General features: G+C 38.6%; 2 protein-coding genes across 5 annotated transcripts in view; both read right to left on the minus strand.

Moving 5' to 3' along the window:
- Positions 1 to 1,670: 1,670 nt before the first annotated feature.
- HCCS (holocytochrome c synthase) lies at positions 1,671 to 7,319 on the minus strand. Of its 3 annotated transcripts, none has more exons than XM_075508315.1 (7): positions 7,183 to 7,319; positions 6,379 to 6,528; positions 5,488 to 5,636; positions 4,723 to 4,871; positions 3,471 to 3,590; positions 2,563 to 2,649; positions 1,671 to 2,323 (listed from the first exon to the last, which is right to left on the minus strand). In XM_075508315.1, exons 2-7 carry the CDS (start codon positions 6,491 to 6,493, stop codon positions 2,125 to 2,127), a joined length of 819 nt encoding a protein of 272 aa, XP_075364430.1. In that variant the 5' UTR covers positions 6,494 to 6,528; positions 7,183 to 7,319; the 3' UTR covers positions 1,671 to 2,124. The 3 variants fall into 3 exon arrangements, with proteins under 3 accessions (XP_075364430.1, XP_075364431.1, XP_075364432.1); XM_075508316.1 differs by lacking the exon at positions 7,183 to 7,319 and adding an exon at positions 7,092 to 7,117; XM_075508317.1 differs by lacking the exon at positions 7,183 to 7,319 and adding an exon at positions 6,963 to 6,983.
- Positions 7,320 to 8,796: 1,477 nt separating this feature from the next.
- TLCD4 (TLC domain containing 4) overlaps positions 8,797 to 16,527 on the minus strand; it is a 29,863-nt gene continuing 22,132 nt past the window's right edge. For both annotated transcript variants that reach the window (XM_075508318.1, XM_075508319.1), the window contains exon 7: positions 8,797 to 15,432. In XM_075508318.1, coding sequence (XP_075364433.1) covers positions 15,117 to 15,432 — 316 coding nt within the window. In that variant the 3' untranslated portion in view covers positions 8,797 to 15,116. The remainder of the gene's footprint in view (positions 15,433 to 16,527) is intronic.

Here is a 16,527-nt window from a genome sequence, read left to right on the forward strand (position 1 = left end):
CAAAGCAAACTCGTTCTTTTGAAGCTTCTGAAGCACTCCCTACATTGGTGTACCTTTTCCATATTTAGTTGTGAGAAATACAGAATTCTGTGTATATCAAGTTACCAAACGTATACATAAACAAACCAAACAAAAAAAAAAAACCAAAAAGCAGTAAGCCTCAGTCTCTACTGTTAGAAGAGAGAGGAGCAGCTCTTTCATTATCAGATATGCTTCATACAAGCTCACACACTTCTCTTATCTCTCATATATACATGGCTCTCATATATAAATGGATAGAGACTTTTTTTTTGCCCCAAACTATTTTTCATTTATATAGATATAAATCACTAAAAAGGTGAAAAAGGAATGAGGAAAGTGGATAGGGGTAAGAGCATGGTTTTGTCATAGGATTCTGGACTTCTGGGTAGGATTTATTCCTTCCATGCAGGACAGTTGCCCCTGAAGTGGGAACAATTCACCTCCATTAGTACCTTAACATATGGAAGTTTCCCTGAATAATTTTTTCCTAAATGGGAAGTTAGGAAGTGTTTCTAACTGAAACACTGAGGGGCTTTCCCCTCAGGGGAAAAAAAAAAAGGAAGGGGAAAAAAAAAAGCTTCCTATGTCAGTTAAAAATAACCACTTTCAGAAAATGAACGTACAGCTGAAAAAGCAAAAAAAAAAAAAAAAAGTCAGTTAAAAATAACCACTTTCAGAAAATGAATGTACAGCTGGTTCCCAGTTAAGGTTGTGAAGTTTCATGAAAGAAGCTTCTCCCATTGGAGAAGCTACAATGTGATACTCTCTTACTCCTTCCATTCCCAAGGGTTTTGCATGGAGGACTCATTCTCAAGGGTAATATATGCTGAAAAGGAGGAATAATTTACAGCTAGGGGTATGTGCTACCTGAAATTTACCAAGCCATGTAAATTTAAAGCTACTACAGTGGAAGACTTAAAAAAAAGTTAGTTTCCCTTATTAAGCACAAACATTAAACAAATCTTTAAGCCACACCGCATTAACATGCACCACTCTTAGAAAATGCTCAAATCAACCTTATTTCTTGGCACTTCTGATACCGTTTTAGCCAAGTTATATACACATCTGTAATATGCCTCACTATAATCACTACGCAGAAACATGTATGACTGTAGTCATACACCCTTGTGCGACTCTGTATTATATAAAAAACCCACACTACGGTACAGTTGATGAAGCCAAGATGCAAAATACAGATGCACTGCATGACAGTTTCTTTAAATAAGGCTTAATTCTGTCCTGAATGCATTACATGAGACACACATTAAAGACATGAAAATACTAAAGACTACAGTTTTCTTACATCAGAAAACAAACCTTTTAAATACTCAAATAAATAGCCATTAAATATTAATTTTATCTCCTTTTAGAAATGTTTTAAAGGTAACTGACATTTCCTGCTTCTAACAGATGTTCTTCTGTTCAAAGATAAATTGCAGATTAAGGCATGAGTATGTTCTCCTTTTCAACTTAACATACCTTTAAAAATACTCATACTACACTATACATCCTTTAACAGAATAAACTTGACTAAAGTTTTCTGAAGAAGCATGTATTTGAACAGGTAAAGTGCCCATGTGAAAACAAATACATGGTTTTATATAGTTAATAAAACATGTATTTTGTTTGAAACAGTTTGAAACAGTCCAGATCTTTTACACTTTATTCATCATCTAAGTATCCAAATACTGTAACTATGTAAAATAGTTTATGAAATTTCCAGTTTTCACTATTTAAGTAATACTCAAAACTCCAGTCAGAATCAGAAACCTAATGTATTTGGTGCGGCACTGGAGTCACGAAAGGAAAAGAAGGCAAGCTTACGCAGAATCTGTGACAAAGTAAGAAAAGATTTCCCAGCTCTTAAGAAAATTAAGATACATGTTTTTGCTATTATAATTTTATTATTTCATTCAAAACACCATAAAGCATCAGTGTACTTCACAACGGATTTCCCCATCTGCCCTTCCCACCCCCAAAGAACAGTGGCGATGATGAAAATAATGACAGTTGCAGTGAACTTCTATTTCAAGTCCTGGTATTCACTTATCCTTAGCCTGGGAGGAAAGTGGTTTACTTTTCGACTACACACCACAGGAGTAGTTATGAAGTCCACCGCCACCAAGCTACCTTCATTCTGTCCCATACAGCCGACAGAGAGTCAAATGCAGGGCGAACATCCAGGATAGTGAACTGGTAGTTCTTATCTACTGCTCCACCATCATAGTAATCAATAACATATCGCACTTCTTTTCCACATCGGTCAACAATCCAATCATGTCTGTCAAAGGGAAGTTCATATCTGGAAAGACAGATAACAGACCATGTAGGTATTTTAATTGATATTATGAACCTGAGAGAGGGAGCGGAAGTGCTATTTAAGAAGATTTATTTATCCAGATACTGGCATAAGATCTCCACTAGTACTTCTATAACTTGCAATTCCAGTTCTGAAACATCCTAAAATTAATTCTACACCATGTTTTCAGTCATGTCTCCCTCCCCTCCCACCTCACTGGAAGACCCTTCCTGCCCACATACCCCATCCATGAACGTATTCTGGCTCTTGGTGAATACTCCTTTGCTTTGCCTCCAAACCGCATCAGTGATGGTCCGCATGGACATTCCCTGTGCACACAATTAAAAAAGAAAATCGTTTTTATCTTTTAAAACAGTCTTCAGTGTTTAAACCACTATGGTAATTTGTTTTAGTAACAGAAATACCGAATAGGAGAAAGAGCAACAGTAAAAAATTAATTACAAGTTATCTAAACCAGCTTTTTTTTTTTTTTTAAGGTTTGAAAAGTCCCCCGGTTTCTGACAGCACTTACTGCTGGTATGATAAAGTACCTTTTATATGCTCCACACCATTGTTCTAACTTATCCACAGAGCAGTTCTCAGCAAATCTAATCCACAGATTTAATAGACTAAAGAACAGAAAACCATTAAAGAAGAGAAAACTAATCGAAACCACTGTGTAACAAAGATCATGGAATTTCAGAGAACAATTTCTACATACAGAATGCTTAGCTAGTCTGTCTCTTCTAGGAACAGGGACTATACCGACCTAAAATGTGACAGTTTGTTTTACACCAGTCACTTTTAATCTAAGTTTACATCTCATATCTTTTTTGTAACATAAAGATTTCAATTAAACAATTCCCAAATAGATACAATAAGAAGTTAATTTCTACAAATCCACATTATACACACACCACCAAAATGCTCATCAGTTTTATGAACATAATAATTATTCAGTTCTAGTTAAGCTCTTCTGGATAATCTTCCTCCATATTAATCAAAATGCAGGCTCCTACAAGACCATAACTTTTGAGACATATCAGCACCAGAGTATTTCTGCAAAAACTAAAGAGACATTCTACTTTCAAAGAATTACAAAAGCAAGAGCTAAACCAGAGGATTTGCTTTTCACTTCATATGTACATACACAGCATGAAGAGCTTCCCACTTCAAAATCTCCTTCCAAGCTTGCTCATTATTTTGGTTGTGAATCTTAATGATGTTGGTCATGTCTTCACCTGTTATGTCATCATCTTTCCACCTCCACCTACAAAATAAGAATTTGAAAACAGTTTACAAGCATTACGGCATAACTACTCCACCTTCCTCAGTTTACCTGATGGGCTTTTGAATCAAGAGATGTAAGGTTTTATGCAAAGACACAAAGCAAGTACGGAAACTTCTGGCTCATCTGCTTAAGCATCTTGAGAACCACTTCATTTTCTGTGTAGAAGTGTAGTTATCAAAATTATCATCAGAGATCTCCACAAATTCTAGTTAGCTAAATTAACAGTTTAACTGGATCAGAAAGTTCTCAGAGTGTGCAAACATCAGCACATCCACAGTATTCGTAAAAATGCTTAGGAAAAATCCCACTTGCATTCCTAATGCACAGAAGTCCTCTATTCAAAACCTTTTGCATACACTTACAAATGCCTTTCACCTCTCTGACCCTGCACTAAGACTATGCGTGTGCTTCAACAGCCATAACGTTGAACACATTTAAGTGTTTACAGGATCAAAACTTGTGTGTTCAATATAGACTGCTTAAGAACAATACTGATACATGGAACAAAGAATTACTCTCGTTTTAATAGTAACCACCTTTAACGTTGATCTGTTTGAGAATGACAAACAAATAATTACAAAAGAATGAGGAAACAGCATCACAGAAGGTTTTTTAGTCCACAGGAGACATTTATCATTCAGTTAGATATTGCCTACACTGAATTTTTGTAAAGACTGAAAACTTCTACCTGTCAAACAGTTTTCAAATTTTTAGCAATTTTGCAAAGTCAAGTTGGATGTTCTCACAATCACAGAACTTTTACTATCAGTTTATAGGATTAGCATGAAGCCGACTGAGTTTGAAAGCTGGCAATCATGCAAAGTTTGTCTATGCCTATGCACTGACTTTTAAGAAAATTTTCTGAGCTAGTGGGAGTTGCCTGACATTCCCTACCATCTTGCTAATCACTAGAGGAGACATGGCCTCTGAGACCAGCTCACCCTTTAAAATAAAGCTGTTTATAAAAATAGTCATTTTTAAAAGAGCTAGTTAATGATTTACTGCTTAGAATCCACAAACTCTTAAATAATATCGATGAGTAATAAGTAATGATATTACTTCATCAATTTCAGGCTCACAGACTCCATCTGATAATTCACAGTGTATTTACCCCTTTCTTAGCATAGCATTCCAGAACATTTGCTCTGAAGGGTAGACCCATTTCTTGTCAGAATGTGCTCTAGGAATGGAAGATTCTTCTCTAACAGTTGACAATGGAAATGGTTGATCTGGGGATGGTTGCTGATTAGGAGGAGGCATCTAGAAAACAAGGAGAATCAACAACAAACTAGAGTAGAATTATTTTTATGTTACAGTGTTTGAGAAAAATCAAAGCATAATCAATCAGCTGCTACAACAATCAAGAAGTTCAACGTTTATATAAGTCCACTAAAATTTTCTTTCTCTTTTGCAGTAAAACTCTTTGCATAACTTTGTCATCTGAGGACTAACATCCCTTTCGCCTAAACTTCAACTTTCAAAACAGCAGTGCTTTTTGTAAATCAGAGGAAATCTTGGAGAGATCTGAATCAGAACTTAACCGTACTGCTATTACACAGAACCTAGAAACCACTAATGTAGCACAAAAACTATGCATGTAACTAACAAATAGAAACAGACAGCAAAAGATATTTACAAACTGCAAAACCACCTTTTACCAAAAAGATGTAAATCTGAAGAAGAGAATGTTAAGTAAGATGTAATGTGGTTTTATACAAATATTTGCATACAAAATGAGAAAAAGCAGTGTTAAAAATTAAAAAATAACGTTAATTGCGAGAGTTTCCACCTTAGACAGTATCACTATTTACATTTTGGGGATAGTATTTCAGGAGAAACCAGACTAAAGAAAAGATCTGAACTAAGTGAAAGTTACCATATTGCTAGGATCTATGTCATCTTTCACTTGAGATGCACCCGACTTCACCGGACATGCTACAAATTCATATGCTCTTTCCTGATGTGCAGGAACATCATCTGTGTTCTCAGTTCTATGATCAGGAGTCTTCATGTGCATTGGACAACCTGAAATACAGGAAGAAAATAGTATATATTTTTGCTACAAAATGATGACCCTAAGACATGGCAGGAAATGGGAAACAGTTCATTGAATGAACAGTTCATGCAAATACAAGCTGGTATTTTGCTTTTTCTTCTGAGCTTTGCAACAGTTTTAACTATTCTCTTTCCTGCCTATTTTAGGACCCAGCACCATGGTAAGATCTAAATTCTTATGTAGTCCTTGAATGCTCTTTCCCCACCCCATGCTGGCCCCTATACTGAGCTGTCTGTAGCTAAGATTTCCACAGCAATGTTAATCCAACACGTGTTGACTGTGTCAACGGCAGAGCTGATGTCCTCCTTCTCCAGACATTCATCTTATCCCACCCTTCTACTGCCTTTGTCCAGATGTGTTCTCTAGTGACAACCACCTGGTCCCAGTTACCATCTTCCGAGGGGCCCCTGCACCTCCCTGACCCCTTGTGGGTGTACCACCTGATGGGAACAGATCTGCAGGACCCCTGTGAAACATAACAATTGGGAGCGATCCACAGGTTCTACAGCAAGCACCTACTGTCTCTACAGACAAAGCAGCTTGCATGCTGTTCTGGTGAACATCTAACTCCTTGTCATGAAAAGTTACTTGAGAGCTATTTTTGCTAAAGAAAAAGCTCAAGTTTTTATTTATAGATTTTTTTTTCCAAATATTTTTCAATTGGTTTTCCATGTAAAGAGTTTATTTCATTTAAGTTTCAAGAATAGTTACCACTCATTTTTTCCTGATGCATAGGACACTCTGAAGGTTGAGATGCCATCTGATGTTGCTTGGATGCATAAGGCGACTGACCTGCAGCAGCCGGGGAGGATGCAGACAAACCCATGGCTTCCACACACTGGCTCTTTATAGATCAAATTTCTAAAGAGAAAAAATCCGCAATACAAAACTACACTGGTTATTTATTAAGGTGAATGCAAGTACAGATATGTTGTCGCATCACAAATTAAAAAGTTAAATAAAAAATGGGTTTAAGTAAGAAACATCCAGCCTAAACAAAAATCCACAGCATCTACCAGGACTGACGGCGAACGAGCTCGCGTGGGACAAGGGGCGCGCGGACTCCCTACAGGTAACGTCCGCACCTCGGCCGCCCGCCCCGCCCAGCCGCCGCTCAGCCCGTCTCCTCACGCCCACTGGCGGCGGGGCGAGGCCGCGCGGCGGGGGAGCTCTGCCCGCACCCCGAAACGCGCCGCAGCCCCGTCAGGCCCCGCACAGGGCGGCAACACCCACCCCACCCACAGGAAGCGCCTCACGTAACGCCGCGCGCGAAGCCGCCGCACTGTTACACGCACCGTGACCGACCAAGCAGCCGGCGGCCGCCGGCAAGGTCAGGCCCGCCCCCTGTGCCCGCCCGGCCCGGCCCGGCCCGGCCCGGCCCGGCCCAGCGGCGTGTGCGCCCTCCCTCCGCACCCGCCTCCCACCGCCGCCGCGGCGTGTCCCCAAGAGGAGCCGCCGCCGCCGCCGCCGCCGCCGCCGCCGCCACCACCTCCACCTCCTCCTCCTCCTCCTCACCTCAGCCCGGCCCGCGCCCCCGCGGCCGGCCCCGCGCCCAGCACGACGCCACGCGCCCCGCCTCGCGAGAACGCGGCGCCGCTGGCCCGCTCCGCGCCTGCGCCCACCGCCGCCGGGAGGGGCGGGGACAGGGCTGCGGCAGCCCGGCCTCCGCGGCGCCGCCCCGCCGGGCCTCGCCCCGGGCTGCGGGCGGGCAGGCCGCGGTGGGGGCGGCGCCGGCCCTGTCGGAAGGCGGGGAAGGCAGGGCGAGGCCGCGGGCCTGCGCCGCCCCGCCAGGAGGGCGCACCGGCGGCTACTCCCGGCCCCGCGGCCGCGGCGGGGCGTGGTGGCGGCTGCAGGCGGCGGCGTTCAGCGGCCCGGCGGCAAGGGAGGGCTGCTGGGAGCGCCGCGCTGTCCCCGCCAAGGGCAGGGCGCTGCCGGGCTGCGGCTGCAGGGGGATACACCGTTCTCTGCAGGCGGCTAATGAATCCCAAAACCGGGAACGGACAGGCGGCGCCTGAGGGCTGCTGGGTTTTATTTATGGCACATTTAAGAGAACAAAAGTCGCTTCAAAATTTGCCAACAGGGAGTTTTATGTCCTGAGGCTCGCGTTTAATCCCGTACAGCTGTGTTAGAATGAGCTACGTGTGATCCTGAGTCATGTTGTGGTCTTGTCTGTGAAATCCTTATCCCTTACAACTGCAAATAAAAGCTGCCCGGTGCCCACAGGAAAGCCTCCCACCAAGCCCCATTGTCCCTCCTCAAGCAGCTGGAAATGTGACCTGTATCGCATCTGACCCCAAGTAACGTTTCCAGACGTTCCCAGTCACTTCCAAACAGACCGACTAGCTAATGAGTAGTCTTCTACACTAAGTGTAAAATTGGTACCCTAAGAATATCACTTACACATGGAACTAAATTCCCCTTGAAAGATGAGAGGGAAAAAGTAAAAACCACTGGAATGCTCTGTGGTACCATTGCATAATACAAAAGAAAACTCAAAGAAACACAAGCCATTCCTGTGTTTGGAAGTCAATGGTTAAGATATAAAACAGCAGCAACTTCCTCAGAGAAACCTCTGAGTTTTACCACACAGTTCACGGTTCTTAGGCATACGTTCACTGTACATGTCGAGTCTAGGAATTGCCATATTAAGGAACTTAATTGCCCATCTTCGTATTCAGTAAGGGAGGGTGTAGTGCATCACATTTGTAATACGCTGACAACAGTAGCTCTTTATCCCTAGAGCCTTCAGACAACTGTCTAGCTTATGTCCTGAAACATGTGGTATTACAATACAGTGCAGTATAATCATACTATCCAATATAAATGTAAGTTTTTCCTCAATACCTAACAAAATTTATAGTTTAAGTTACATTCCTGGCCCCAGTGATGTGCTACATAGAATTTCACCCTTTAGAAGTCCAGGCACCTGAACAACAGTGTGGCTCAGACCTCATACTCCCTCCCCACATTTTTTTAAATCAAAAAAGATACAGCACGAAATTTCCAGATACCATATAAGCCAGTTGTTTCTGAACTGAACCCAAAGAAAAGCGTTCTTTCATGATGCATTCATTACAGGTACATAACCTATTACCATATTAAGAAAGAAAAAGTCACAAAATAAGAAACTGTGTTTCTTTCCTTTATTATGAAGTACCGATACCTTGCATACAACATGCAATTTATTGCTTATTGACATTATTGCATATATCAAAGGGGAAAAAAAAAAATCAGCCAATATAATTTTGTGCACGCTCCTAAACTGTTCAAACAAAATACAGAAATGCTTTACAATATCACTGAAATGCAAATAATTCAGAGATTTTTTAATAACAGAAAGTAAATTTAAACCCATAATACTTAATCATTCGCCTCACTACGACTGATTACTTTTATCACTGATCTGCAGAATTGTTATATTGCATTTTTAAGTTCTTGTGCCGTGATAAGGATTGCTGCGACAATCAGGCCACATTACTATTTGAATTTAATAACGCGATCCTGACATTTTGTGACAGTATTAGTACTGACTGCAAAACAGATTGTCAAGATTTAACAGAAATCAGTCTAGCAGAATTTACAGTCTTCGTCCTTGCTCTGCACATAAGTTAGATATATTTATCAAGTTTCTTTTTAGACAGAAGATTACATAAACATTTTTGAATTACAGGCTCCATTTAGGCTCCATTACTTATGCCTAACTTGTAACTCATTTGTTCCCAACAGTTTTTGTAATTTGGTTTTATATCGGGTTAGCTGTGCTTACGTGTTAAATTGTTCTATATATATAGGTATCTGTAGATACTAAACAAAACACTGTTTGGTATATGCATGCTAGAAAAAAATTCAGGATATTTGGATGTGTGCATATTAAGAGTGCAAATTATATAGCCGAGCTCATGATTAGCCCTTTTCCTCCTTTCCCCTATCACATGATGGATTTCTCTTGTGAAACTGGCACAGAGTTACAATAAATAAAACCAATATATCCCACATTGCATTCAAAATGTTATGTTCTGTATTACAGCTCAGTATTAATATTTAAATGTTGCTTTCAAACCTAGCAAATTTTTAAAAATACAGAAATTTAAAAACTTAGAAGACAATTTACATGCAACATGTTCCACTTGGGTGCAGATTCTCATATACTTAAATATTTATAGGCTCATAAAAGCATGTCCTGTCCACAAGACAAGTACAATGTTTGACATCCCACGCATAGATTAAAAATAAAGATACATTACAGAATATTTTATTTGCTTTTATATTTCCAATTTCAATAAGTAGGAAGTTATAAATAGCACACTGAATCATATGGTTGATACCAAGCCATGCTGAACTCTTCATAATTCACTCTCTTCAAGACATTTCCTTTACATTACAGCTAGATTAAAAATTTATATACATCATTATAATCAGATGCCCTCTCAGTGCAGGACATCACACAATGAAACTGGTCTCAGAAGAAATTTTGCCAAAATATTTCTTATACCAAACGATACAATTTATTCTTCATAGCTACCTTCCATTCTTTACTGAGCTATAAAGTGCTTGGTTATTATAAATAGAGCAAGAATGTCAAAGGAGGTAGCTAGTAGAGATTTGTAATGGATAAGAAACCTTACCAAGTGTTACCACCTAAAAGTATGATTTGATGCTTAATCCCAGATCTCTAAACGTCCCAAGCAGCACATCTTTCATCTTCTCTACCATAAAAAGAACTTTTAAGTTGCTTTAGAAAATCCTAAGACCTTCACCTGTCCAACAAAGAGATTCTACCCTGGTTTGGATGAATGTTAAAGTTCATAAATATTGATCACTATTTCCATTTGACTGCTGTCAGGATCTCAGCAATGAAGTACCGTTCTTTTTCCAGCTGTCAAATATATTCCATAGATAGAGACACTCCACCAGGAACAACTCCTTCCTCGTAGCCAGATAATGATGTTGTACAGTAGGCTATTAAAAATATGAAAGAGGGCTGCCCATACTTTTCAAAGTCTTCTACACTTGCATTTTTTCATCTGAAAATTCTAGTCCTTTTCTATTTGCTTTTTTGATGGCTTTCACCAGCAGCCAACACTGCACCAGATCCTAAGCTGGAGTAATTGTCAAGCAGCCTTTTATTTTCCTCTGAATGGCTCAGCAGAAGCATCACAAAACAATTTTACAAACTTCTCTATTAAATGATCTTTTACAGGAAGCTTGTATGTACATACACTTAAACACACACAAGTCCATGAGAAAGTCCTCTTCATACAGCAATCAACAACTGATAACCCATTTTATACAGCTTGAAAATTTTAAAGAATAAAGTTTCTTTTCCCACTGTGAACAGAGATACAGAAATACCTAAACCTTTCTGCTACGTACCAGTCTGCTGTTGTCCCAACCACAGCAGTAGGAAGACATCTGGATCTCTATACTTGTGTTCTCAAAGTCTCCTCCAGCTCTCCTCTTTAAACCTGCTTGAACGTATTTGCTCACTTGTGCAAGCTTTTACTCTTAGGTTAACATTGATTCTGCAGTATGAGTAATCTTCTCCCATAATTTTCTAAGTAAAGTCGGAAGTAATTCTCTTCCGGACACTGTAATTAATTTCATTTTTAATGTTTTAATACAAAATTTGGAATTGTTAAAAGTTTATATATGTCAGCTCCTCTCATTTTCCTGTGCATAGGATATTTTTCATTATTCAAGAGGTTTTATTTTTTAAGCAATTAAGTTATTAAATTATTGACCTCACTCGAGATAGCATGTATTTATAGAGGTAGAGTAGGCTTCAGAGATGTAATTCTTACCACTGAAGAATGCACACAGATAACCCATCAAGCATCTCTGTAGTGTAAGGCTCTCAACTTCATTGAAATCCACTGCAACGCTCACTGAGAAAATGAGTATTTGAAGTGCATTTCCTCTCTGCAAGTAGTGTATCCACAAATCAATTATAAAAGGAAAACTTGACCTACCATCCCCCTGTAGTAGTTCTGAAAGTAGTATTTACTCATCTTTTGATGAAGAAGTAAAGCCATAAAAAAAGGGAAACTTGCATTCCTACATACAGCCTTACCGGTACAAATAGACTCTCCCATGATCATCACGCTAATTTTATGTCACCTGATACCGAAGAATGTAAAAGAAAAGACAAACAAGATATCTGAGCATTTTTTACAAGATTAACTCCTTCCATTCAATACGTCCATGGCAAAGACACCTGGTGACATACCAAGAGTCTGCTTTTACACTAGACAATGTTTGTGTTAAAAATAGAAGTTTTAAGCCACTGATTAAGATAATATTACATTCTAAAGGTAGCATTTATTACAATGCTACTTATCATGCATTTACTTTTTTGCATAAAAAAGACACAAGGTTGCAACATTAAATTTCATCAATATTTCACCACAGTTTTGAAATTAATAAAGTGCGATTGAAAAATGGGTGCCATAGCTATCTAATTCGCTGTATTATAAGCTTTTAATGGCAGGTTAAAAGTGCCCTATACTAATGTATTCACTACATCACAACTTTGCAGATTGTTTACTATAGTCCTTGCCGAATACATGTGTTAATAATTTTTTTCATGAGAAAGGTGTCTTCTGACACATAGTAGATGCATCAGGACATAACTGTAATACATTAAATTAACAAATTAGAAAATTGAAACCTAATGCGTTGCAAAATATTGTTTTAATTACACTAATTTTGTACAGCAATCCAAAATATTACATGTTTTAAAATAATTATACCACTGACCTTCTATTCTGGATTGTTGCCCAATGTGTATTACACAGGGTTTGGGTTTGTTGGTTTTTTTTTTTTTTTTTTCAATCTAGTTTTAACTTAATTTTATTATAGCTTGACTTTCTTTCCCCCTCCCCCCCCAGACACAAGTCTAGAAGTGAAGGAAATGGACCATTTTAATTAATGTTCTCCATTGAAAACACAAAACTTAAAATACTGAAATGTTAAAGATTAATGCTAAGAAAGGATGAATTTCAGAAAGTTTTCATGAGTTATCACCTTAAGAGTTGCACCAAATCATCTTCCTTATCGGTTCTTTTTTATCCTACTTCCCAAATAACAAAAGCAGACTTCTACTTTCAAACATATTCTCCAAAATGTTTGAATTTACAAATTTAAAATTTATTTTAGAAAGGAACAAGCTATTACAAAATGAATCCCTGATCTAGTGACTTAAAAAGTACAAGAAAAAAGTATTTCAATTACACCTTTAAACCATAAAGGTGATATAAACATAGAGCCTTTGTACATAGCCTGGACTTTGCATTAGATACACTAAAACCACTATTTTAAAATATACCAGGTTCTGCAAATTAGTATAAAAGGGAGTCTGTTTCTTTCAGCAAAGCAGGTTGCAGGATCAACTCACAAAGACTAGGGATTTACTGGTAAACAAATAAGGTACCGCTCTCACTCAAATCACACAGCTAAACAGATTAATTGCTAACTTTCCCAAGGCATAAACAGATCTTTTGTCTGCAGGCTTGTGAAGTATTAAAAAGCACAGAATCTAAAAAAACCCAGAAGCCTTAACAATCCTTGATACCCCCCTTAACAAGGCAGGATCGTGGGAAAACGCCTGCCCCGTTAAACAGTGGAACTAGGATTATAAAAGTGCGTATTACACTAGCCCAAACAATACTCCCTGACATCATTTTAACTGACTAAACTCATCGCAGCCACCTTGGGTGGTAAGGCATTTCAGCCTACGCAGTCCTCTTGGGGTCTTACAGACATCCGATTCCTGGAAGACGGGAACGCTGCATCCCTCACCGGAGAGCACAGTATCGGGGCACTCACACCTCTGACTACAGAGGGGAAAGTTCATGTCACCCAGCTTCGTTAGAGGGAACAGGACAAGAGGAAAACTAAATTATCCTACACAGGGTAAATATTTTATCTTTTTGTTTAAAAATAAATTGCTTAAACAGTCTGCTACAATAATTGGGATGTGCACTAAAGTACTCAGTGAAAATGGATACTTTCAGCACACCTTACCAGAAGGTATAACAAATAACAAGTAATGTAAAAAAAAAAAACCCAAACAAACAAACACCAAGGAAAAAAACCCAGAAGTTAATCAGTCCCAATTCAGATATGGTTTAAAGTAAGCAAAACAAAACCAAACTACACACAAATACAGCTCTCAAAGTCATTCAAAAATAAAACAAAACCCAGAATTTCTTCAAATAGTATTATAAATTAGATTCTAGACTATTCCTAGATGGTAAGATTCCTCTCTGATGGCCTCCAAACCTTTAAGTTTGCAGAAGAAGGAACAGAGTACCTATTGACAAATACCTGGTTTAAAAAAAATAAAATGGTGTGCCTATAGAAGTGAACTGTCATTCTACAGAATTACTGTACAACTTTACAGAAGTTTGGCACAGTTAATTCAAGAATGTTTTTAGTCAACACCTCGGATTTCTGATGTGATTAACACGGAAAATGTGACCAAAAACCTCAACACTTCATATCAAATGGGTCATTTCTGCGATAAAAGAAAAAAAGTATTACTGTAAGTTACACATCAAATATACAGAAGAATTTTATCTCTTTACAATTAAACTTCACATCCAAATAGCCAATGGTTAAAAAAAAACTCTGAGGAGAGCTGCAGCACTTCTCAAAGGTAGTAGCAGCAAAGGGAAAAGCACTCCAGTAAGAATTATGCTGTTTCCACACATACTAACTTATGAAAAAAAATCCATGGGCAATTTAGAAGATGCATGTAATCTAACACAGCAAAAGTGAATCTTTCCCATCAAAATCAGAGAATTTTAACAATTTTTAAGATATTCTGTAGTCTTATAATACAGCATTTTAGGTAAAACTATTTCATAAATTTCCCAAAATGGTTTGCATTCATATAAGGCGGAACAAAACGCAGTAAAAGACTTCACAGAATCAAAGCTAAATTTTTAGCTTTTCTTGCAAAAATTAAAAAGTTGTCAAGAATGAAATCTTGATTGCTATTCCTAGAAGAAAACATAGAAATGTGCCAGGAAAAATGCACCATATCAGGAGTTTGGGGATTTTTTTTGTTTTCTAAAAAAAGAGAGATGTCAGTATTCACTAGATTTATAAAACACATTAATCTGAGAAACCTGAGTGAAACACTTCAAACACACTGGTGGACAGCAAGCAAGTAATCAGTCTGCTCCTTTCTCATTTCAGTAGCTTGTAACTGCTTAGAACAGACACGTGGAACTCATTTGTGTGAGCTTTTGCTTTTATTCCTCACCGGACAGGATCCGTAAAGTGGGGCCCTGGGTGTGCAGGCAGTGTGGCTAGGGAAAGAGTAAGGTCAGTACAGAGGTAATACCTTGTTTCCTTAAGAGGAGCATTCCATGGCAGAAATGTGCACTGTTTCAGTGAACCCAAATTATTTTCATAGCAGAAATTTCATTTTATGCCTATGATTTCTAGTCAGATTTTCCATTTCTGTGAGTTTTGGCTTCCTCCTGTCCAATAAGACAAATGACTTTGTAGCATCCTTTTGCAATTTTGACCATCCACATCACGTTCATAACATCCAAGACAACACTTGAGATAATCCAGGCACTCTGGGCTGCAAAGCCTAATCTCTGGAAAGCCTCTGTTCCAATTGAAGAAATTACATGGCTGTAATATATAGGCATGACGGCAATCCTCACCACGAAGAACACAACTGTCATCAGCACACCGTTGATGATGTTGGCCTTTGAAGATTTGGGATATCCCAGTACTTCAAAAAACCACCTGCAAAAGAAGTGTTCAGAGATACCAGGCAGACTTGAAGCCATCTCATTAAAAAAGGATTTTATTTTTTTTTTAATTAATAATTTAATTTATTAATTGCTTCTACCTTTCTCATTTCTAAATTATAGCACTGTGTCTTGGCTTAGTTGCAAATTCTTCTGCACGGCTGCATTTTTTTTCCCCACTTAAGCAGTGTGTGATATCCAGTACACTGCAGAATAACATGTAGAAAATCCTGATTTGAATTGTAAACCAATTGACAACCAGTGTGCATTTCAGTGGCTATGTGTAATACACTACCATTGAAATTCTCTTTTAAAATGATAAATACAAATTTATTACTTGTTACTATAGCTTGCACCAATGGGCAACTAAAATTCTATTTGATTCCCTGAAAGCAATTCTAGTATTGTATTTGGATATAGTAATCTAGACAGAGCTCTAATTTCCAGTTTCTGATTTGGGATTTTCTGACCGCTTCTGTTCAGCCCAAAACCAGAACTTCAGAACCAGACATTGTAAATGGCACTGGATCATGTCACAGCTAGGTATGTTATGCAATGAAAAAGATAAATTTAAAAACCCCCTCTCCCACTACTACTACTGGGTCATAAGTGGTCTTTAAAAAAAAATTCTTGCATATTAATTCCTTAGTAGACAAGCATAACTTATCTATTGCCTAGCACACCGAACCTGCAGGTTGAATTCCTAGAAAAAGGAACAAACTCCTCTATTTCTTTATCATTCACACTTAAACCAGAATAACCTGCCATTGTTGCACAATTTTTCCTTGTGTTTAAAGACAGGACTGGAGGAAAATCACTTAAATCACTGTATTCATGACGGGGGATGGGGAGGGAAGTGGAATAATCAGTTCATTTTCAAGAAGATATGAGAGTAAAACTATTTAACAAAGTAACAGTTCTAAAACTGTTTTTTAAAGTCATTTTTAATTTAATTACCTACAGATTACAACCTAGGTGATTACAGACATACGAAAAAGATTTGCTGGACATCCAGCTCTAACAGAAATACTGCAGGAATTCACTAAGAGTGCAACTGAGACAATTAAAACCTAGGCACTCCAGGTGGCAG

Source organism: Mycteria americana, chromosome 7 (assembly GCF_035582795.1).
Source record: "Mycteria americana isolate JAX WOST 10 ecotype Jacksonville Zoo and Gardens chromosome 7, USCA_MyAme_1.0, whole genome shotgun sequence".
Lineage (NCBI taxonomy): Eukaryota > Metazoa > Chordata > Aves > Ciconiiformes > Ciconiidae > Mycteria > Mycteria americana.

Coding starts and splice junctions, on each gene's coding strand:
- HCCS (XM_075508315.1), bottom strand. CDS start 6,493: ATGGGTTTGTCTGCATCCTCCCCGGCTGCTGCAGGTCAGTCGCCTTAT. Junction 5,637..6,378: donor GCATCAGGAAAAAATGAGTG/GTAACTATTCTT, acceptor CCTGTATTTCAG/GTTGTCCAATGCACATGAAG. Junction 2,324..2,562: donor AGAATACGTTCATGGATGGG/GTATGTGGGCAG, acceptor CTGTCTTTCCAG/ATATGAACTTCCCTTTGACA.